Below are 22,786 nucleotides of genomic sequence, written 5' to 3'. Positions count from 1 at the left end.
TACCATTGCTTATGGGGGGATTTGGGTAATATTATATTTGCAAACATTCTTAAAATTAATGTGAGATTTGTTTTAATTTCTTATCAAATATGATTAGAAATAAATGCATTTACCAAAAAATATATGAATTGATCAGTTAATGAAAATTTGTATCATATTTTCCAAGTATCAGTGTTAAATATGTATATTCAAGTTGTCTCAGTGAATATGACCCAGCATCAGATATGAATAAGAATCGTATCGGCATATTTTCTGTTTATTAATGATGATAATTCCTGTTCTGACGAAGGTGGTTTACACACTAGACAGAGAGTGCTCCCTGGGTTGTTAACATGGAATGTGTCCTTGCACAAAGTTACACATAGTTTCAATGGTTTGTGATTGCCATAACATGCCGCATTCATTTCAAGCTTGGCCTAAAGCAATCACATTGAATTGGAAACATATATCATTGATTGGTCAAGTTTGCTTTTTCTAATTATTTAGTAGCTACGTACTTCTGTTGATGCAGTAGTGTATCATTTCGTGAAATCATGAGTAGCATCGTAGAGTAACATCATAGAGTAATATAGAGTAACATCGTAGAGTTACATTGTAGAGTTACATCGTGGAGTAATATAGAGTTACATCGTAGAGTTACATCGTAGAGTAACATCATAGAGTAATATAGAGTAACATCGTAGAGTAACATCGTAGAGTAACATCGTAGCGTAACATCGTAGAGTAACATCGTAGAGTAACATCGTAGAGTAACATCATAGAGTAACATCGTAGAGTAACATCGTAGAGTAACATCGTAGAGTAACATCGTAGAGTAACATCGTAGCGTTACATCGTAGAGTAACATCGTAGAGTTACATCGTAGAGTAACATCGTAGAGTTACATCGTAGAGTAACATCGTAGAGTAACATCGTAGCGTTACATCGTAGAGTAACATCGTAGAGTTACATCATAGAGTAACATCGTAGAGTTACATCATAGAGTAACATCGTAGAGTAACATCGTAGAGTAACATCGTAGAGTAACATCGTAGAGTAACATCGTAGCGTTACATCATAGAGTAACATCGTAGAGTTACATCGTAGAGTAACATCGTAGAGTAACATTTTAGAGTAACATCGTAGAGTAACATCGTAGAGTAACATCATAGAGTAACATCGTAGAGTAACATTTTAGAGTAACATCATAGAGTAACATCGTAGAGTAACATCGTAGAGTAACATCGTAGAGTAACATTTTAGAGTAACATCATAGAGTAACATCGTAGAGTAACATCGTAGAGTAACATCATAGAGTAACATCGTAGAGTAACATCATAGAGTAACATCGTAGAGTAACATTTTAGAGTTACATCGTAGAGTAACATCATAGAGTAACATCATAGAGTAACATCGTAGAGTAACATCGTAGAGTAACATCATAGATTAACATCGTAGAGTAACATCATAGAGTAACATCGTAGAGTAACATCGTAGAGTAACATCGTAGAGTTACATCATAGAGTAACATCGTAGAGTAACATCATAGAGTAACATCATAGAGTAACATCGTAGAGTAACATCGTAGAGTAACATCGTAGAGTAACATCATAGAGTAACATCATAGAGTTACATCGTAGAGTAACATCGTAGAGTTACATCATAGAGTAACATCGTAGAGTAACTTCGTAGAGTAACATCGTAAGTAACATCGTAGAGTAACATCGTAGAGTTACCTCCTACACGTGTGAATCCGTGGAGCAGAGAGCAGAGTTCCAGACACCTGGTGTCAGGCTGATCTGATCAATACTCACTGGGTGGTCAGTGTTTGTGTTGAGAGGTGAGGATTTGTGTGGTGATATGGCTTTTATACACCAGGGCAGGTCACATGTTACACCTTACAGTCCTGCAACTAGCCTCATGGTGGACTGATGTAAGAGACACATTGATGGGGAAGCTGCATCTCGGGAGCAGCGCCAGTTTGTCTTGTCATAACGAATACATGCAGATGAATGTCTTGTCATGAACATTGAAGTAAAGAAAGAGTCAAGGATGCTATATTCATCTGTGAGAATAGACAAGACTCATGCTTAAGAGATGTAGTACTATAGCAACGATGAGGCTGCTTTTACTCCCCTCTGAAGATGACATAATGTTGACAATTGACACCAGTGTTCACAGTATTCACCATTTTTGACACTATTCATCAGTGTTCACAATATTAACCAAGGATTGCAATATTCATCAGTGTTCACAATATTAACCAAGGATCACAATATTCACCAATGTTGTATCTGTTGTGTTGCAGCTTCAAATCCCATCACAGTAAGCAGAAGCCACTCCAGGGCGGTAATCGCAGCATCTCCGAGGACAGCGTCTTCACCCCCGGCGACCGAGGGGAAGCCAGCATCACTGCACTCAAGACTGTGGCTGTGTCGGAGGAGAACCTTCACAAGAATGCATTCCAGGTGAGTTCCAGCACCAGCAGCGGGGTAGCCGAGTGGTTAGAGCGTTGACTCATCACACCGAAGGCTCTGGTTCGATTCACCACAGTGTGTGAAGTCCGTTTCTTGTTTGCCCAGCCTTGGTATTGCTGGACTATTGATAAAAGCAGCATAAAACCCTCACTCCTGATCCCCTTTATCTATAGCTGACTGTAATACGGCACTGTTCCCCTCGATCTATAGCTGGCGGTAATACGGCACCGTTCCCCTCGATATATAGCTGGCTGTTACATGACACTGTTCCCCTCGATCTATAGCTGGCTGTAATATGGCACTGTTCCCCTCGATCTATAGCTGACTGTAATACGGCACTGTTCCCCTCGATCTATAGCTGACTGTAATACGGCACTGTTCCCCTCGATCTATAGCTGACTGTAGCATGACACTGTTCCCCTCGATCTATAGCTGGCTGTTACATGGCACTGTTCCCCTCGATCTATAGCTGACTGTAGCATGACACTGTTCCCCTTGATCTATAGCTGGCTGTTACATGACACTGTTCCCCTCGATCTATAGCTGGCTGTAACATGGCACTGTTCCCCTCGATCTATAGCTGACTGTAGCATGACACTGTTCCCCTCGATCTATAGCTGGCTGTTACATGACACTGTTCCCCTCGATCTATAGCTGGCTGTTACATGGCACTGTTCCCCTCGATCTACAGCTGACTGTAGCATGACACTGTTCCCCTCGATCTATAGCTGGCTGTTACATGGCACTGTTCCCCTCGATCTATAGCTGGCTGTTACATAGCACTGTTCCCCTCGATCTATAGCTGACTGTAGCATGGCATTGTTCCCCTCGATCTATAGCTGGCTGTAACATGGCACTGTTCCCCTCGATCTATAGCTGGCTGTAACATGGCACTGTTCCCCTCGATCTATAGCTGACTGTAATACGGCACTGTTCCCCTCGATCTATAGCTGACTGAAGCATGGCATTGTTCCCCTCGATCTATAGCTGGCAGTAACATGGCACTGTTCCCCTCGATCTATAGCTGGCTGTAACATGGCACTGTTCCCCTCGATCTATAGCTGACTGTAATACGGCACTGTTCCCCTCGATCTATAGCTGGCTGTAACATGGCACTGTTCCCCTCGATCTATAGCTGACTGTAGCATGGCATTGTTCCCCTCGATCTATAGCTGGCTGTAACATGGCACTGTTCCCCTCGATCTATAGCTGGCTGTAACATGGCACTGTTCCCCTCGATCTATAGCTGACTGTAATACGGCACTGTTCCCCTCGATCTATAGCTGGCTGTAACATGGCACTGTTCCCCTCGATCTATAGCTGGCTGTTTCATGGCACTGTTCCCCTCGATCTATAGCTGGCTGTAACATGGCACTGTTCCCCTTTATCTATAGCTGACTGTAGCATGGCATTGTTCCCCTCGATCTATAGCTGGCTGTAATACAGCACTGTTCCCCTCGATCTATAGCTGACTGTAATACGGCACTGTTCCCCTCGATATATAGCTGGCTGTAACATGGCACTGTTCCCCTTTATCTATAGCTGACTGTAGCATGGCATTGTTCCCCTCGATCTATAGCTGGCTGTAATACGGCACTGTTCCCCTCGATCTTTACCTGGCTGTAATACGGCACTGTTCCCCTCGATCTATAGCTGGCTGTAGTACGGCACTGTTCCCCTCGGTCTATAACAGTCTTCCTACACGCATCATGTCCAGCACGCCAACAGTTTCTCCATTCCTTTACCTTGTATGTTATTTCCTACAGAAAAAAACCTGTTTTTGAAAGTGTATTGATTCACTGAAGATTGGCATCAGCTTCCAGCTGGAATTGATCTGGTTTGGGTCCATGAAGAGAAGTGTAAAAAGCTTTTTTTGGCCCGGAATAAAGAGAACAGAATGGCAAGGAGAGTGGTTGTTAAACAGCTCTTTTTCTTCAAGCTATGGAACTGACTGCAGGACGAGGTCAGGCGCAGGATGCTGGATGCGTGTGCCATCATTCTTAATTCCGTCTGAAGATGTTCGCACATAGATTATACCAGTTCAGCATGTCTTCACCGTGAACCACTTCACGTTGTCTCCTACCCTTGCATCCTCTAGGGTGGCACAGGGCCCAGGCGTCCATGGCGCTGCAATTGGCTGTGCAGTTTGCATCTCTTGGGCAGGCACTCCAGCTGAACTGACATGCCATGATATGTCCTGAATACTGTTCAAAGTGCCGCTAAACCGGACTCCCTCACTTACTCATCATCCAGATCCCTGCTGAAGTCTCTCCACTTCAAATTGTAATGTCACACCAAACAATCTCTGTATAGCTCTTATAACTTTGGGTAGAATAGGTCTTCAGCAACCCATGCTTGCCGTAAAGGGTGACTATGCTTGTTGTAAGAGGCGACTAACGGGATCGGGTGGTCAGGCTCGCTGACTTGGTTGATACATGTCATCGATCCCAATTGCAAGGATCGATGCTCATGAAGTCCAGACTCGATCATTTTACAGACCGCCGTCATATGGCTGGGGTATTGCTGAGTGCGGCGTTAAACAACAAACAAAAAAACAAACAAATCTTAGAACTTTGAAACAGCAAACTTTTGTGTGGATGAGGGCCATGAGCATTGACTTGGGACTGGGGACATTTTGTAGGATCTGGGTGCTGTTCCACATGGCTATCGTAGAGCTAAGGTTACCGTTACTCCCATACTTAAACAAAGACTTACGGCAGTCCGTGTGCAACAATCACCTTGTGGAAGGGGACCCTGGTGCATTATAAGTGGAGAAGCTGCTACATCATTACATTCTAGCATCTGACACAGCAGGCATGTCCTGGTGGAAGTGATGATCCAAGGTCATCAAGAGGTTTGATGTGTGGGTGGGGTGTAGTTAGATGGTGTGTATTTGGAGTGGGTGGATGGAGTGTTGTTGGGGTGGATGGGATGTAGTTGGGGTGGATTGGGTGTAGTTAGTGATGGTGGGGTGGTGGACATCCACCTTATGTTATAAATAAGTGAGAATGGTTATGCCGCTTTTAGCAATATTCAAGCAATATCACGGCGGGGGACAGCAGAAATGGGCTTGACACATTGTACCCATGTTGGGAATCGAACCCGGGTCTTCGGCGTGACGAGCGAACGCTTTAACCACTAGGCTACCTGACCGCCCCTGTTATGAATGATGAACACAAGGTAACAGACAGTGACTTCATGTTTTCTGCAACATTTGTGAAGGCATCACTGTATGTGTGGACAAAGATACCTGTTATTTTCACCCATTGAAGTTTGCTGCACTGTACAGCGGGAGGACAGCAGATGGCCTCCTGTGACATCTTGTCGTACGAGGCGGCTAGCGGGACCGGGTGGCAGGCTCGCTGACTTGGTTGATGCATGTCATCGTATCCCAGTTGCGAGGATCGCTGCTCATGATTTCTATCAGACTTGGTTATTTACAGACCGACGTCATATAGCTAAATATTTCTGAGTGCTGCATTAAACAACAAACAACAACAACAGCCTGTGAGAGTAGGAGTAGGAGTCATATAGCCAAGTTGTTGCACATTGGCATGAAACATGGCAGTACACTGACTGCTAGGCAGGCTGTACTATTGAGGAAATATTGTAAATAACAGTTTAGAATCCCTGTTGTAGGTTTAGGTTACATAATGTGTTACGGCCCATCTGCTTCTTGAATATTCTCATGCTGTACTGTAGTTTTTAAAGATTTTAGGTGACGAAGTAGGTGTAATTCAGTGCTTAACAGTAGGAGTCCTAACCTTGTCATACTTTATTAGTTAATCCCTTAAGACTTCTCTGCTTTCCATTTTCATCTCATTAATCTCATTAATTACTCACTGTTACGACATATGAAAGGGTAACAACTTACTAACGAGGTAAATGTTTGTTTTACAATTGACGTTTAATTGATGAAGTTTAAAGTCGGATCCTAATTAGATATGGAGAACGTACATCGTGTGTTTTAAACAAATAAAACAAACCAGGTGTTCATAGTTGTTTAAAAATTATTTTATTAGGTCATCACTGTACTCTCAAAAGGCATGAAATCAAATGGGAAACAGCATGAAATTGATAGGAGCCAGTGATTACTCCGTGGTTTCACTGAATCTGCGATATCGTGAAGGGCGTTATTACGAGGAACGACTGTATATGTATCTGTTAAATTTTCCTCCCAAGTTACCTGAAGCTTTCACCTACTTCCCAGCTCCAGACTGACTGGATTTCATGAAGCATGATGTACATCTGTACCCAACTTAGTATGTCATGCAACATCGCTGAAACTAACATCATCCATTTCAAGAAACATTAAACAATATTAATTTATGGAAATTCTGTAAAAATCTATTAATCGATATATTATGGGCTAATAGTTTGCACTTGATGTCAGACTCAGCCATAATAATGAAGCACATCTATTTAATTGAGATATGACCACGGGCTAATAGACGTAATGGTGGAGGCGAGTCTCACATCCGGCCATTACACCACAAATACACCGAGGCGTGTGGTTCTCTGCCACCCTCAACTTCCTCATATTTGTTGACGGTCGCTTACTGCTCGTCCCTGCCTTTGGCCTGTCCCCTGTTGCATGCTGGGTGAGACTGTCATTTCCTGGACTGGGGTTTGTGGTTATTAAGTTAATAAGCAGTCCCTGCTTGGATTTGTGAGTCATGTTAAACATGTCAGCTTGTGGGTCTTTAGGATTGTCCCTGTAGGGTGTAGTTGTGGTGGGGGTGCATCACTAGGATGTCTGTTATCAGCATTCCAGGGAACTTTCAGGTAATATTTGCTTGTTGAGACCTTGTATACCTTGTATACAGAAATAATGTTTATGTGTGTTCGGGGCATTTGACAATTCATTAGACATTTGTTGAAGTTATTATTATGTGGTACAGATATTGTTTGAAACAGCTGTCTTATATCAACCCTGGTGATGGTGGTGATGATTATTATTATTATTATTCTGTTACAATGTAATAATAAAAGGGGATATAATTGTTCTCTTATCTAAGGTGCTGCGATTGACTCTGCGGAGTTGTGTCCCTTAGATGTGCCAGAAACCGATGATCATGTTATGGAATCCCAGATTTGCACTGATAATGTTTCTAGGTTTCTCAGCACCATACCCTTCCCCGTGGGTTTCATCAAAGTCATGGTCATCCAGGATATGCGTCACGTCACATTTATCCTCACAAATCAAGCTGCCATGCCATGATATGACTGAAACACTGTACAAAGTGGTGTGTATTACCCACTCACTAGTTTGTTTGTTTGTTTTGTTGTTTTGTGTAACGCCTCACTCAGCAATATTCCAGCTATTTGATGTAGGTCTGTGCATAATCGAGCCTGGACCAGACAATCCAGTGATTGACATCTATGCAATCAGGATACGATGACATGCATCAACCAAGTCAGCAAGCCTGACCACCTGATTCTGTTAGTCGCCTCTTACGACAAGCATAATCGCCTTTACAGCAAGTATGGGTTGCTGAAGACCTTTTCTACCCTAGATCTTTATGGTTTCCCACCTCACTAGTAATAATTATATTTGGTGATGATGATGATGATGATGACCAAACATATGAATGTTGCTGCATATTTAGTCAGTCTTCAAACTGATGTGCATGTCTGTTGTATTCTCAACTCCAATTCAACGTCAATTCTTTTAAAAAACAATAAAGAGCATGACACAAGAGTGAGTGAGTGAGTGAGTATGGTTTTACACCGCTTTTAGCAATATTCCAGCAATATCATGGTGGGGGACAGCAGAAATGGGCTTGACACATTGTACCCATGTTGGGAATCGAACCCGGGTCTTCGGCGTGACAAGCGAACGCTTTAACCACTAGGCTACCCTGCCGCCCCTCATGACACAAGAAACCAGCAGACTTTGAAAGCAACCTTTCTGTTGTTGACTCATTTCCCTTCTCACCCTGCGGTGACTCCGGAGACGGACATGCTCGGTCTGTAGATCACCTGCTTCACGCTACCCTCACTCTGTCATCCGTGATGCCTCAACATGCACTGGTTGTTTTGCAGAACGAGTTGTTCACCAAGCTGAAGAAGAGACACTCCCAATACTCCGACGACGACGATGGCTTGCCGCAGAGCCCTGTGCCACCCATGACGACAGCAGACATCCTCGGAGGACCTCTGAAGGTGAGACTGTTTCCTAACGCTGGAATCCACAAACTGCGATCTTCTCAACTTCATACTTGCAGTGTATATCATATTATTGTTCAGAAATATGATTAAAGCTGCCGTATATCGATGGAGTTAAACCAAGGATGAGGTTATGAATCTGATTGTAAAGATACAAAATAGTAAGCTTAGCATCAGAGGCTACATATGATGGTTGTGAACTATGCTGCTCAACAATTGACAGGGATATTGACAAGTGGAATCCTTTCTGGGTCTATGGCTTCCCAATTATGAGTATCCCCATGTTATGTGTTTTGGGATGCTTAAGAAACATTTGTAATTTTCTCGTTGATCACAAGAACTGTAGAACTTCTCACTTATAAAAGATGACTTTATCTTAAAAACAGGTCATTATCTGATTACATGTATTTGCAATGTCTGTGTGACACTACACCCTTTGTTATAGCGCAAGTAATCGCGACAACCATGGCCGTCTGAAAACATAGGATGTCCAAAAACCTATGATCCGACAATACTTAATTTGTGAATCATGTGAAAATAGGAATATCCCTGTCAACAGTTGAGTAGTATATGTTGCAAGGAAGTCACAGACTGCTGATGTTCACTGTTGTTGAAGTCCCTGCATACACATGAATAAGGAGCTGTGTCTAACATTTGTTTTTTTAAATTCTGATGGTTATGCATGAGTTCTCAAGTCGTCATTCATTCAACTGGTGCAGGTATACTAGAAATTGTTTGTTTGGGTCTCTAGACATTATGATGGAACACACCTTGTGAACATTTTCAAGTATGTGATTGTGTAGCAGGACCTGCCACACCTGTGAGTTTATGTTTAGACAGGTAGCTGCAGTAGGGTTGAACCGTACCAGTAGCAGCTCAAACTGTTGCTTAATAAGTCAACATTGACACAACATTATCTTGAAGATTTATCGTTTGGCTGAACCAAGATGGTGGGCCTTTCTGATTCCCCTATTTGTTGAAGGAAAGGACAAGGCAGCGATGATGAGATTACCCCACTGTTCCTGCACACTCTAATGGCCCTGACCTTTCGTAAATTGGCTTACATAATTTCCCTGATAATTTCCCAGGATCAATATGACATGGCCTGGTTGTGTTCTCTGACATTAGTCAAGAATACTTTGTTGTTTCAACAAAAGGGTCATGGCCAAAATGCACTGTTGGACGTCTTCTCTAGTCCATGTTTTAAAAAACTCAAGACACATGTATGTCCTCTCCTCAAAGATTAAAAGATGTCACAAGATTTAGAGCATGGACATGGCACATATCTATGCAGTATTGTCCCCTGCTACAAAGTGGAAGGGGGAAATAGGAATGGCTGCTGTCCTCCTGTCCGTCCGTCCGTCCGTAATGTTTCGTTTCCAGAGCAGAACTAAAAAACATAGATATCTTAACCAAACTTGGCACATAGATAGGTCTAGTGATGAACTGGTGCCTTTTGATAGTTTAGGATTTAAAAAAATAATTTTTTTGAGTTTCCATAGCAACAACTTTGACATAGACTGAAAGTGGTGGTAGTGCTCGTTTCCAGAGCAGATCTTGAAAATTGTAAAATATTTTTTGCCTTGCACACAACCAGACATGTTGGTGGGGGATATGAGTATTTCATGCTTGTTTGATCTGGAGTGACTGTCTTGAATGGTGTTTAAAGAGAGTGTTGTACTTCTTCAGCCTGGGCCAGGCAAGTCCAGCAGCAGGGAGAGCGAGAAGAGTCTCATCAGTGTTGACAGCTCCGACAATGAGGGGGTAAGTAGATGTAGACACTGACTCACAACATACCTGGTAATGGAGGCTAATTATTAACACCCACAATCCTGGCATTAGCTGCAGCTGTGTGAACTCCAGATGCGTGAGTGTTGATGTAGAAGTGTTGCAACACCAGCTGCTGGTGATTGTGTCCTGCTCTGTCAATGAGCAGTGTGATTGCTGGTGTTTAAATGTCATAACACACCAGCACACCAGGGATATGCTGTCTGAAGTTTGTCCTTGAAACGTGTAGGCAACACATGAATGATGATGATGATGATGACACCCAACATATGAATGTTGCTGCATATTTAGTCCATAACTGTTTATTTAACGCCTCACTCAGCATTAGCTTCAGCTGTGTGAACTCCAGATGCGTGAGTGTTGATGTAGAAGTGTTGTAACGCCAGCTGTTGAATGAGCAGTGTGATTGCTGGTGTTTAAATGTCATAACACACCAGCACATGGTTATAACCAGGGATATGCTCTCTGAAGTTTGTCCTTGAAACGTGTAGGCAACACCTGAATATTTGTGTGAAAGGTCAGCTGAAATATCGTTCTGATGTTGTGGGAGTGTTTATCCTTTCTTTCTTTGATGTTTTGTATCCTACAGTGAGGTACACTCCCCACCTGCTGTGTGTCTTGCTAGTGTGTGATAACACGCTCATATCTCCCTATGTGGACATGACTCTCTGACATCAATATTGCCCTGTGTGTGGAGCAGTGTCATGTGACACTGTGACTGATGTGTGTGTAGTATGTCTGTTGTCATGGATTAGATGTTGTTGTTTGTGTACTGCTCCTGGGACGAGTGAGAGACTGTAGCTATGAGAGTTAGGTAGTGTGGGATATGTACCGTGTGATAGATTGAGAGCTCTTCAGTGATGTGGGTTATCTTTCAGGATGACCCTTTCTTGACCAAGTGGAACAGTCCAGGCAAACCTCGAAGGAGCAGTGACCAGTCACCGCCACCTGGTTAGTTGAACTGTATCAGGGAGTGGTGGGGATGATGGTCATAATGACCATGATGATGTTCACTATCATGATGATGCTCACTATCATGATGATGCTCACTATCATGATGATGTTCACTATCATGATGATGTTCATGATCATGATGATGTTCATGATCATGATGTTCATTATAATGTTAACTCAAGAGGTTCATGATGATGAATGTTCATTATGATGAGGATGTTCATTATGATGAGGATGTTCATGAAGGTGACGATGTTCATGGAGGTGACGATGTTCATGAAGGTGATAATGTTCATGAAGGTGATGATTTTCATGATGATGATGTTCATTATGATGATGTTCATGAAGGTGATGATGTTCATCGTGATAATGATGATGTTCATTATGATGATGTTCATGAAGAAGATGATGATGACAATAATCATGATGAGGATCAAAATGTTTGATTTAATTTGATTTGATCAAATGTACAGTTTGCATAGCTATGAAAACAATAATAGTCATCTCCTGAAAGAGTAATGATAATGATGTTCATGTTGATGTTCATGAATGTGATGTTCATGTTGATGATGATGTTCATGAAGGTGATGTTCATGATGATGATGTTCATGACAGTGATGATGATGATGTTCATGAAGGTGATGATGCTCATGATTATGATGTGCATGATGAATATGATGTTCATGATGATGTTCATGTTCATGAAGGTGATGTTCATGATGATGATGTTCATGAAGATGATGATGATGTTCATGAAGGTGATGTTCATGATGATGATGATCATGAAGGTGATGTTCATGATGATGTTCATGAAGGTGATGTTCATGATGATGATCACGAAGGTGATGTTCACGATGATGATGTTCATGAAGGGGATGTTCATGATGATGATCATGAAGATGATGTTCATGATGATGATGTTCATGAAGGTGATGTTCATGATGATGTTCATGAAGGTGATGATGATGTTCATGAAGGTGATGATGTTCATGAAGGTGATGATGTTCATGAAGGTGATGATGATGTTCATGAAGGTGATGATGCTCATGATTATGATGTTCATGATGATCATGAAGGTGATGATGTTCATGATTATGTTCATGATGAATATGAAGTTCATGATGATGTTCATGATGATGATGTTCATAATGTTTGATTTGATTTAGTTTGATTTGATCAAATGTACAGTTTGCATAGCTATAGAAACAAAGTAGGTCATCTCCTGATAGAGTAATGATAATTCCTATTTGTTACTACGGGTGTGAGGTATTACCGGTATATCGGTAATTGAGGTTAATTCTTTCCACGATACATATCACAATATCATTTTTTCATGTTCAATATATCAGGCGATTTCAAATTGGGATTTTATCATGTGTTTAATGTTATATACTTGCAAAATGCCGTCGCTGCCCGGGAACAAGCATCTTGTTTCCCAAGGTGGCTGCATATGTTTTAAATGAGTAAACATTATGTTGTACCAGCTTCTTGTTTTGTTCCATTTATGAACTTCAATTCATACCTTAATGTATAAGTTTGCTTCTGAATTAAAAATTTAGGATTATCCAATATATGGTGACACGTATCACCTCCAATACCCATCCCTGTGTGTGACACACTGATAGTGATCTGTACATACATACACATGTGACAGTGATGGCAGTCCTGCCCTGTGTAAGACGCCTGCAGTCACTCACTGTAGTGTTCAATGTCCACAGCTAAAGGAAGCTCGATGGACTTGGAGGCCGTCAAGAGGACACCCATGCTGAGTAATGAGGCGGCCAAATTCAAGCGGTCGGTTAAACCTCGGAAGCAGAACAGGCAGTCCCGCAAGAAGAAAGATGTAGGTCAAATAAGGTTTCCTGTGATGCTAATGTTCTTGTGTTTTGCTGGTATATGTATTTTTTGTAAAGGTTTTCCTCATGTCATTAATTAAAATTCAGTGAAATATGCAATACTGAATATTCAACAATCAAGGCCTCAATAAAGCTTTCAAAATGTTTTATGGTAGACATGGAAAGGATATTCCCCAATTTGATGCATCAGTGACAGAAATGATGTCCGATGCATTTCCCTAATTTGACTTGTACCATAGGTTCACACGTTTTTTCAGGTGAACAATTGACTTGCCTTTGCATGTGTTTGTGATGGGTGCCACTGGTGGGGCAGGATACGCTCACCTTTTCGCAAACACCTGGTATCTTTACTATTTGATAGTGATTCATAAACACATGCTCGTGATATAGGAGGAATTGTACAATCGCCAATTTTATATATTGGATATGGAAAGGGTTTTGTCTCTTATTATGTTCGGTTTGGAAATTCTTTATCAAGATTTTCTGGCTTGATATGATGCCACTTCTCCATCTCTCCATGGGGTTCCAGGTTGGAGATGGTTCCAGTAAGCTGTCCTTGTAACAGTCCTTGTAACAGTCCTTTGTGACTTAACTGATCGTGTGACATCGTACCCAGACAGGCTGGGTTGTTGCTGACACCTTCAGTCACTGGATTGTCTGGTCCATAGTTTGCCTTGATATGGCTGGAATATTGCTGACTGCAGTGTTAAACACCATTCACTCAAATATTCACCTGTCAGTAAACGTTACACCCAAATATGATATTCATACTGGCTTCCTCCTTCCCCTTCTCAGCCCTTTAGGGATATCATGATGTCATCTGGAAGATGTGGTTCTGAGTAACCAGTGCCAATCATCTTGATGATACGTGTTTGTATTCCAGGCTGTGCCAGCCTGGGTCTACCGAGTCTCAATGATATGTCTTGATGTCCACATCTTGATGATACGTGTTTGTATTCCAGGCTGGGCCAGCACTGGGTCTACCGAGTCTCAATGATATGTCTTGATGTCCACATCTTGATGATACGTGTTTGTATTCCAGGCTGTGCCAGCACTGGGTCTACCGAGTCTCAATGATATGTCTTGATGTCCACATCTTGATGATACGTGTTTGTATTCCAGGCTGTGTCAGCACTGGGTCTACCGAGTCTCAATGAAGAGTCCCCTACCAAGCTACAGGCAGAGGAGAGTGCATTTGCAACACCAGGTGTTGACATCCCAACTGACACCAGTGTCTTGGAAGTGTCATCTGGGCCCTCAGAGAAACCAACTGTGTCACTGAAACCCACGGAATTACCTCCAAAACCTGTAGCTCCTACTAAACCTGTAGCTCCCACTAAACCTTCTGGTGATGCATCAGCTAAGACTGTCAGTGTGACCAGCCCAGTGAGTGATGCTGCAAGTAAACATACACTCCCAGGGACGGTGAAGGTCGAGGTCAGGAAAGAGCCGACCTCTGCCCTCCGACCCTCCGACCAGGATGTGAGTCGAGGGAGGTCCACTTCTGTTAACACAAAGGAGAAGGTGGATGCACCTGCTGAAAAAAAGTCCTCAGAATTGTCAAATGCTTTCAGTAAGTTGAAGCGTAAACCTGTAAAAACTGAAGATGATGAACTGCCAAAAACTGTGGATAAAACTGATGCCGTGAAGTCAGAACCTGAAGTGTTTTCATTTTCATTGAAAAAGGAGGAGAAATTAAGTGAGACGAAGACAGTGACTGTGACAGGACGTAATAGGAGTTCTTCAGAAAGTGTGGACAGTGTTCAGAAACAGGAACAGTCTAAGGCTGAGGAGTTAAAGCCTGTTGCAAGGCGGCATGAAGAGCCTGTGGAGGAAGCTAGGCCCGTTCTGAAGTCGGTGAGTGCAGACAAACCACCATTGAAGTCTGTCATTACAACTGGAGGAGGAGAAATCAAACACACCCTCACCAAACAGCTCTCAAGTGAGTCAAACAAAGAGGAGGATCATAAGTCAGACACAAGTTCTGTGAAGTCTGAGAGTTTCAGGAAGGACGTAGGGTTCAAGGTCGGAAGTGTAACACCGTCACCTAAAGAAGACTACAAACAGAAGCGGCAGAGCAGGAGTAAGACTCTGCCAGAGCAGCCAATACTACCAGATGAGTTCTCAGCCAAAGTTCAAAGAGCAAAGTCTCAGAGAGCAGACGCTGCACCTGTCGTCCCCGTAGCTACGGGCGCTGGTTCACAGAGGCCGTCAGCGTATGGCGCACCGTTGTCCAGGAAGGAACCCAAACACCTGTCTCATCACGAGGCAGCACCTACTGGTCAGCCAGAATGGATGGCAATGATTAAGAAAAAGAAACCAGCTGAAAGTACGGAGAATAATGAGACATCTGAGCAGAAGAAGGAGGTGCTAACTATCGATACTAAAGATGTGATCAAGGAAAAGGGGAACGACAAGAGTGGGGACAAAATGAGTAAGTCCCTCACTTTTGCCCCAACATCCAACCCTTCCACAACACCTGAGGAGAAGGAGTCATTTTCAATCAGTAGTTCCAGATCAGCGAGTGTTAAGATACCTTCAAAGATGGACTCTAAACCTCAGTCTGGTCCTGTACGATTTGGCAGTGTCAAGACTGGGAGCATTGCTCCCTCTTCCACCACTTCTATAAAGTCTGGGAGTGTCACCACCACCGCCCCCACCCCCAGTGTCACCAAGTCAGGGAGTACGTCTCAGCCCACCACCAGCTGGGTCAAGCCAGGTGGGACCCAGACTTCGGTGACTAGGTCGGCTACTTCGACAACCCCTTCTTCCAGCAAACCTGACAGTATCAAGAACCTAGGCTCAAATGTGAAGGAGACGAGCAAAGACTCTAAGATCTCTCCCACTGAGGGTGTCAAGAAGGACTTCAGTCGGGTTCAATCCATGAAGACGCCTTCTTCAACACCTGACCCCACTCCAGCCTGGAAATCTTCCAGTGTGAAAACAGTGAAGGGACCTGTGCAATCGGCCCAATCTTCCAGTGATAAGAAAGAATCCGTCCCAGCCTGGCGGAGCGGCATAGCCAAGCCTGCAAGTAAAGTCACTATTGAGATCATCGAGAAGGAGAAAGAGCCAAAACAAGAAGTGGTCATGAGAAAGGTGAGACGTCACATACACCTCTTAAATGTGATAACTTATATATGATTGTATACTCCCAAGGAAGCAGAGAATACAATATGGTCCCATCAAAATGATCCTTTATCGTCATTGTGATATGTCATAGTGTTGATACGCCATGGATATTCTGGGTTAGAATTGGCCCCAGCAAGCCATGCTGTTCGTAAGAGGCGACTGGGTGGATTGGGTGAACAGACTCTGAGAGGTGGTTGATGGCGTGTCATTGTAACTCAGTGGCATGGATCATTCGTAACAATATCAATCACTGGATTGTCTGGTCCAGACTTGATTATTTACAGGCCTCCCTCATTCGGCTGAAATATTGTTGAATGTGGCCTTAAACAACAGACAAACAATGTGATAACATATATATATATGATTGTATACTCCCAAGGAAGCAGAGAATACAAGATGATCCCATCAAGTGACCCTTTTACAGCATTATATGTCATGTTGTTGTTTTTGTTTGTTGTTGTTGTTATAACATGTTGTTTTGTTTTCTGCAGCCTAAGAGCCAGCCCGCTGCCCCAAGAACAGAGGCCGACTCGTGTCGAGACAGTTCCTCCAACCGCTCGTCCAAAGTCCTGGATATGGTGAAGAGCTTCCAGAAACTACAAGTTTAACTGATAGTTGCCTGGCAACAGAACAAAATAGTTTCCTGTAGAATTGAGACATGCTGAGTTCATCAAACTTGACATCATTCTGGGATATTCTTGTTCTACTGCTGTCGGTGAAATCACACCGATATACTGTACTGATAAAATGTGCTACCATGGTATAATAATATACACTGATATACCCCAATATACAATGCTACCACTGGTGGCATAGTGATATACACTGATATATCCTGATATACCATGCAACCACTGGTGGCATAGTGATATACACTGATATATCCTGATATACCATGCAACCACTGGTGGCATAGTGATATACACTGATATATCCTGATATACCATGCAACCACTGGTGGCATAGTGATTTACACTGATATACCCTGATAAACCATGCAACCACTGGTGGCATAGTGATATACACTGATATACCATGCAACCACTGGTGGCATAGTGATATACACTGATATACCATGCAACCACTGGTGGCATAGTGATATACACTGATATACCCTGATATACCATGCATCCATGGTGGCATAGTGATATACACTGATATATCCTGCCACCAATGGCACAATGTGTGAGATACATAATGTTCGACTGAACAAACCTATACCAAACTGATTGTAATATACTTTGTGATAGACTACCATGATGGACTGACTGATTTTGTGGAATTTCCTATACTTTATTGCCTTTGTTCTGATAGTAAGCTACTTCTACGAACATAATGGCAACCTTGACATTGCTCCGTTCCGATATTCCCTTACCTCCCTCCAGCTTGTCGGCATTAGTGTAGAGATGTCCTGGCAGTAGCCGGCCACAGACTGACGGATGGCATCACTTTGGCAAGACAGTTAGCTATGACAATATTTTCTTTATTTCCCATGTTTTCTCCCTTTCTTGTAGACATTCAGGTTGCCAGGTTACACATGGGCTGTAGTTGGACTGGGATGCCAATCCATGCCTTGTGTAATCCTGGTTAGGGCATTATGTTTATATACTTAGGCCCCTAACTGGTATATAAATAAGGTTTAAAGTTGGAGTGGTTAGTTTGGCTAAGAATCAAATCAGCAGGCCTAATGATCATAAAATTTGAATCTGATTTGTTTCTTAGTTCCAAACTTGTTCCGAGCTCCGAAATTGTTTTCTTAGTGAGGTTGAGTTTTGTGTTGCTGTTTTAGGAGCTCTCAGAGTGTTATTCCACAGTTGTTGATTTTAGCTGTGACTAGTGTTGCATCAATTAAATACATGCTGGTTTTCCTTTGTGAATTTCTTCATTGGGATAGTGAGGTTACTTAATAAATGTTTAAATGCTGTTGAAAAATACTGAAATATTAGCAGCGCTTGTTAACTGCATAGAGCCTTAAAGGTGAGCTGAAACACAGCAAGGGAGACAACTGTGTTAAGAATTACCAGCAAGAGAGACAACTGCATTAAGAATTACCAGCAAGGCAGACAACTACGTTAAGAATTACCAGCAAGGGAGACAACTGTGTTAAGGACTCCAAGCCTGACCACACCAAGCTGTCATGGTTTATTCTACAGGACATGCGTGTTATCTGTGTACTCAAGTTCTGTTTTATCACTGCCCAGTTAGATTGCTGAACGTTGTTTTATTCTTTGTTCTGTTGCCTTTATATGCATTTAGAGACACCGGCTCAAAATGATATGAAATGTATTCTAGACTGGGAGTATTAAGTTTTGCAATGAAAGCCATGTATATGGTTCTGAAATTGTCTCTTTGTGTGCTGTCTAGACGGATGGCATCAGAGCCAACTTTCTACACCTTATAATACAGTACTATACCCTGTCTGTGTAGTTATCATTATCATATGCGTATATATGGCCTATTTATGTAACAATGTATGACACTATAGTTATGATGTAGAAGTCAAATGCAACAAGTTTGTACAAATCAGTTCCTACTGTTCTGCTGAAGAGGGTTCTGTGGTACTTATCTCTAATGACTTATGGGGACTGTTGGGTAGCACAGTGGTTAACACGTTAGCTTGCTGCACCTAACACAGGTTCAGTTATCATACTCTCGAATGACTTGTGGTGGGGTAGTCTACTCGTTGAAGTGTTTGCTCATCACACCCAGAACCCCAGGTTCAATTCCCTACATACTCACTTGCTCTACTAGATGATGATATACCATACTATCACAAGGCACCAACCAGACTCCATCACCGTCTTTACAAACATTCCAGGCCAATAGAACTATGTGGTGATGTTTAGGGTCACAAATTGCCACAATGTAGTTATGAGGACCAGAAGTTTCATTGGGAGTCATGTTTCATTTGTTTCAACTGTTTCAGTGAAGTTCCGTGTGTTTTGAACTAAATCTAAAGCATCTTCATCTTCGGCTCTCGGTATCTGTCTGTATATATCTGCCTGTGTTGCATCACGAAAACTGAAAGTGCTGACAAGGCATTTTCAGCATTGGTTTATATATGAACCATTTCTTTCTGTATAATCTTGCCAGGTTTCTAGCTCATGGAACCCTTCACTGCTGATGTGTGGATTAGAGAGGTTGAAGTGTACACAGGGAGTGCACAGCTCATTAAAACATTAGAAATTGTTTTTCTCCAGCGGGATTTATAATATCAGTTCTTTATAGGAAGTGGTTTTTTCTTTCGTGGTTAAATGAAATCCTAGTGCTACAAGCCTGTGAAAGTGTGGACCACCATTGCTTCTATAGACCTTGCACCACATCTTTAATCAGTGTGACATACCATCATGGTCCACAGTGTCCTATGGTCATCGATGTTTATCATGCTTTGAGTGTTTCTCGGTAGAAGTGAGAACGTGGCTCTCAGGGATTTGAACGAGGAAAGGTTAGGGGTGAGTTTGGAAGAAAGTTTTCGGGAGACAACTTTCGTCACTTCCTAAGTATTCTCTAGGTTTTTCTCTAATAGTATTCAGCAACGCCTATTTAAATCTGCTGCATGAACCAGACACAAACAATGCCAAAAACTGTTTTCATGTTAGAATGACTCAAATATACTACTAAAAAATGCTGACATGGTCTACAGGACCTGTAGTGCTGGATATCTCTCATGGATGGTGTCAGTCGAACACCTGTTGTCATGGACACCAGTGTCACCACACATACACCACTTCGACATCTCCAATACACCACTTCGACATCTCCAATACACCACTTTGTCACTGGAAATGTTTGGGATTGCAATAGGAAAATGTGTTGCAAGCCCTAGATCAGTCTACCACTGGGTGTCCTTCACTGTCCCATGTCCTAGGCATACCATCACAGACTTATCTTCACCTGTTACCAAAATGAAATGGCAGAAAACATCTTACTCACTTTTAGGAAAGTGGCACATCAGTTTTAGGTTGTTATGTTAACCATTTTTAGCTGAAAAGTTGTGAATTTAAATTTTTTGCTTATTGCATATTTACTTATTGTACAAATATGAATTCTCTGTACAAATGTACATAGCAATTGTATGTTTTTTATTTGACAAAGGACCAATGTTATGGTATATTTTATATCTGTGTTGTTTGAACGTTACCAGTCTGGCTAATGGAGACTTTTGTTACCCTTTCACTTGTTAGTCAGGTCATCTGATTCATGTTTTACAGGGGCAGTGTTCTGTAGCAGTTGCTTCATTGAACTGGAGCTTTCTAGCATCCTCAATATCAACGGGCTGTTCTTAGATACTAGCATGAGGGATTTAGACTGGTACTCTCACCAGGTTAGCTAAAATTTGAATCTTATGGCTCTATTAACATTCTTATCTATTTTGTTGATTTCTATCCTGCAGTTGTCACCGATCGTGTATGAGACTCATGAATCTTCCTATGTATCCAGGTCGAGACCAGTGTTCCATCTCAAAAGTTAAGGTTAAATTAAGTCTTTGGCTTCATGTTCTGCTGAGATAGAAATTACTTGAAAATATCATAAAGTTGAAGGTGTCGTTGCATACATAGGTATGTATATCCATGAGTCTCTCTGCTCTACACTGTCTATAGCAGTTGTCCTTTCTAAGTTCTCTGTATCCAGCACTTTGTAAACAACATTCCCCAACAACGTGCCCCGACAGCGTGCCCCGACAACATTCCCTGACAATGTGCCCCGACAATGTGCCCTGACAATGTGCCCCGACAGCGTGCCCCGACAACATTCCCCGACAACGGGCCCCGACAACATTCCCTGACAATGTGCCCCGACAACGTGCCCCGACAACGTGCCCCGACAACATTCCCCGACAGCGTGCCCCGACAACGTGCCCCGACAACATTCCCCGACAGCGTGCCCCGACAACGGGCCCCGACAACATTCCCTGACAATGTGCCCCGACAACGTGCCCCGACAACGTGCCCCGACAACATTCCCCGACAGCGTGCCCCGACAACGTGCCCCGACAACGTGCCCCAACAACGTGCCCCGACAGCGTGCCCTAGAGTAGTTCTCTATCTGGTGCCTTGTAGCCACATCCCGCTTTGTACATAGTCCTATCTTGTAACATTGTTGATAGTTGTTGCTAATGCTTGTATATTCTGATCAGATGACTGCCTAATATGGTCATAGTGTCATCTGATTTGGTCATGTGATATAATCAACCTGATGTGACTGTTACTTAGGCTAAATATGGTAGTGTGACCTTTAACCTAATTGTAGTTACATGACTAACAAATGTTCATTCATTCATTCATGTGACTGTGTAACCAACATGATCATGTGATTTCTTTATATGGTGATGTGACAGTTGATGTTGACGGTCATGTGACTTCTATATATGGTGATGTGACAGTTGATGTTGACGGTCATGTGACTTCTATATATGGTGATGTGACAGTTGATGTTGACGGTCATTTGACAGCCCAACGTAAACAATCTCCCCTGGACAGTGGGCAAGAAGTTTAAAAATGTGAAATATTTGGGGATTTATATCATTGTATAACAAAAATTAATTCAAATTGTAAATGCTGAGACTCGCCAGTCCTGGGTCTGATTCCTGTCTTGGTGCATGAGGTCCAGTTTGGAGGCTCTCAGCTTGATTCACGCCTTTGAGGCAGTCTTGAGCAAGTGAGGTGTGTCATGCTGACAATGTCCTCCAGGAGAGTGTGTTTACAGATGGCTGTCCACCACCACATACAGACTGAATAGTCCAGCACACATGCATGGGTAGCACCCAAACTTCTGTGATCATGTGTACTGCCTTCAGACAACATTTTTAATCAATAATAAATACCAATTAATAATGTGTTGTTTTGTTGTCATTTGGTTAATGACGATGTTATATACAACCCAAACATCACATCCTCATTTCTTGGAGTAATCAGAGAGTTACAACATGGACCTCCAGCAGTCATGAGGTCAACGCATAGACCACAGTAGTCATGAGGTGACCCCACACACCACAGTAGTCATGAGGTGACCCAATAAACCACAGCAGTCACGAGGTCACCCCATAGACCACAGCAGTCATGAGGTCAACCCATAGACCACAGTAGTCATGAGGTGACCCCACACACCACAGTAGTCATGAGGTGACCCAATAAACCACAGCAGTCACGAGGTCACCCCATAGACCACAGCAGTCATGAGGTCAACGCATAGACCACAGTAGTCATGAGGTCAACCCATAGACCACAGTAGTCATGAGGTGACCCCACACACCACAGTAGTCATGAGGTGACCCAATAAACCACAGCAGTCAAGAGGTCACCCCATAGACCACAGCAGTCATGAGGTCAACCCATAGACCACAGTAGTCATGAGGTGACCCAATAAACCACAGCAGTCACGAGGTCACCCCATAGACCACAGCAGTCACGAGGTCACCCCATAGACCACAGC

The 22,786-nt window shown here is 42.7% G+C and overlaps 1 protein-coding gene across 4 annotated transcripts in view; it reads left to right on the top strand.

Annotated features, from left to right (window-relative positions):
- The window catches only part of LOC124134456 (cell surface glycoprotein 1-like), a 118,156-nt gene extending 95,968 nt beyond the window's left edge, over positions 1 to 22,188 (top strand). For all 4 annotated transcript variants that reach the window (XM_046499290.2, XM_046499291.2, XM_046499294.2 and 1 more), the window contains 7 exons: positions 2,288 to 2,447; positions 8,502 to 8,621; positions 10,314 to 10,388; positions 11,291 to 11,363; positions 13,085 to 13,209; positions 14,345 to 16,321; positions 16,846 to 22,188. In XM_046499290.2, coding sequence (XP_046355246.2) covers positions 2,288 to 2,447; positions 8,502 to 8,621; positions 10,314 to 10,388; positions 11,291 to 11,363; positions 13,085 to 13,209; positions 14,345 to 16,321; positions 16,846 to 16,962 — 2,647 coding nt within the window. In that variant the 3' untranslated portion in view covers positions 16,963 to 22,188. The remainder of the gene's footprint in view (positions 1 to 2,287; positions 2,448 to 8,501; positions 8,622 to 10,313; positions 10,389 to 11,290; positions 11,364 to 13,084; positions 13,210 to 14,344; positions 16,322 to 16,845) is intronic.
- Positions 22,189 to 22,786: the final 598 nt, after the last annotated feature.

The sequence above is a fragment of the Haliotis rufescens genome, unplaced genomic scaffold, assembly GCF_023055435.1.
Source record: "Haliotis rufescens isolate VD_foot unplaced genomic scaffold, xgHalRufe1.0.p SCAF_35, whole genome shotgun sequence".
NCBI classification, from domain to species: Eukaryota; Metazoa; Mollusca; class Gastropoda; order Lepetellida; family Haliotidae; genus Haliotis; species Haliotis rufescens.
Note: the sequence above shows the minus strand (reverse complement) of the source record. Positions and strands in the feature narration are given on the sequence as shown.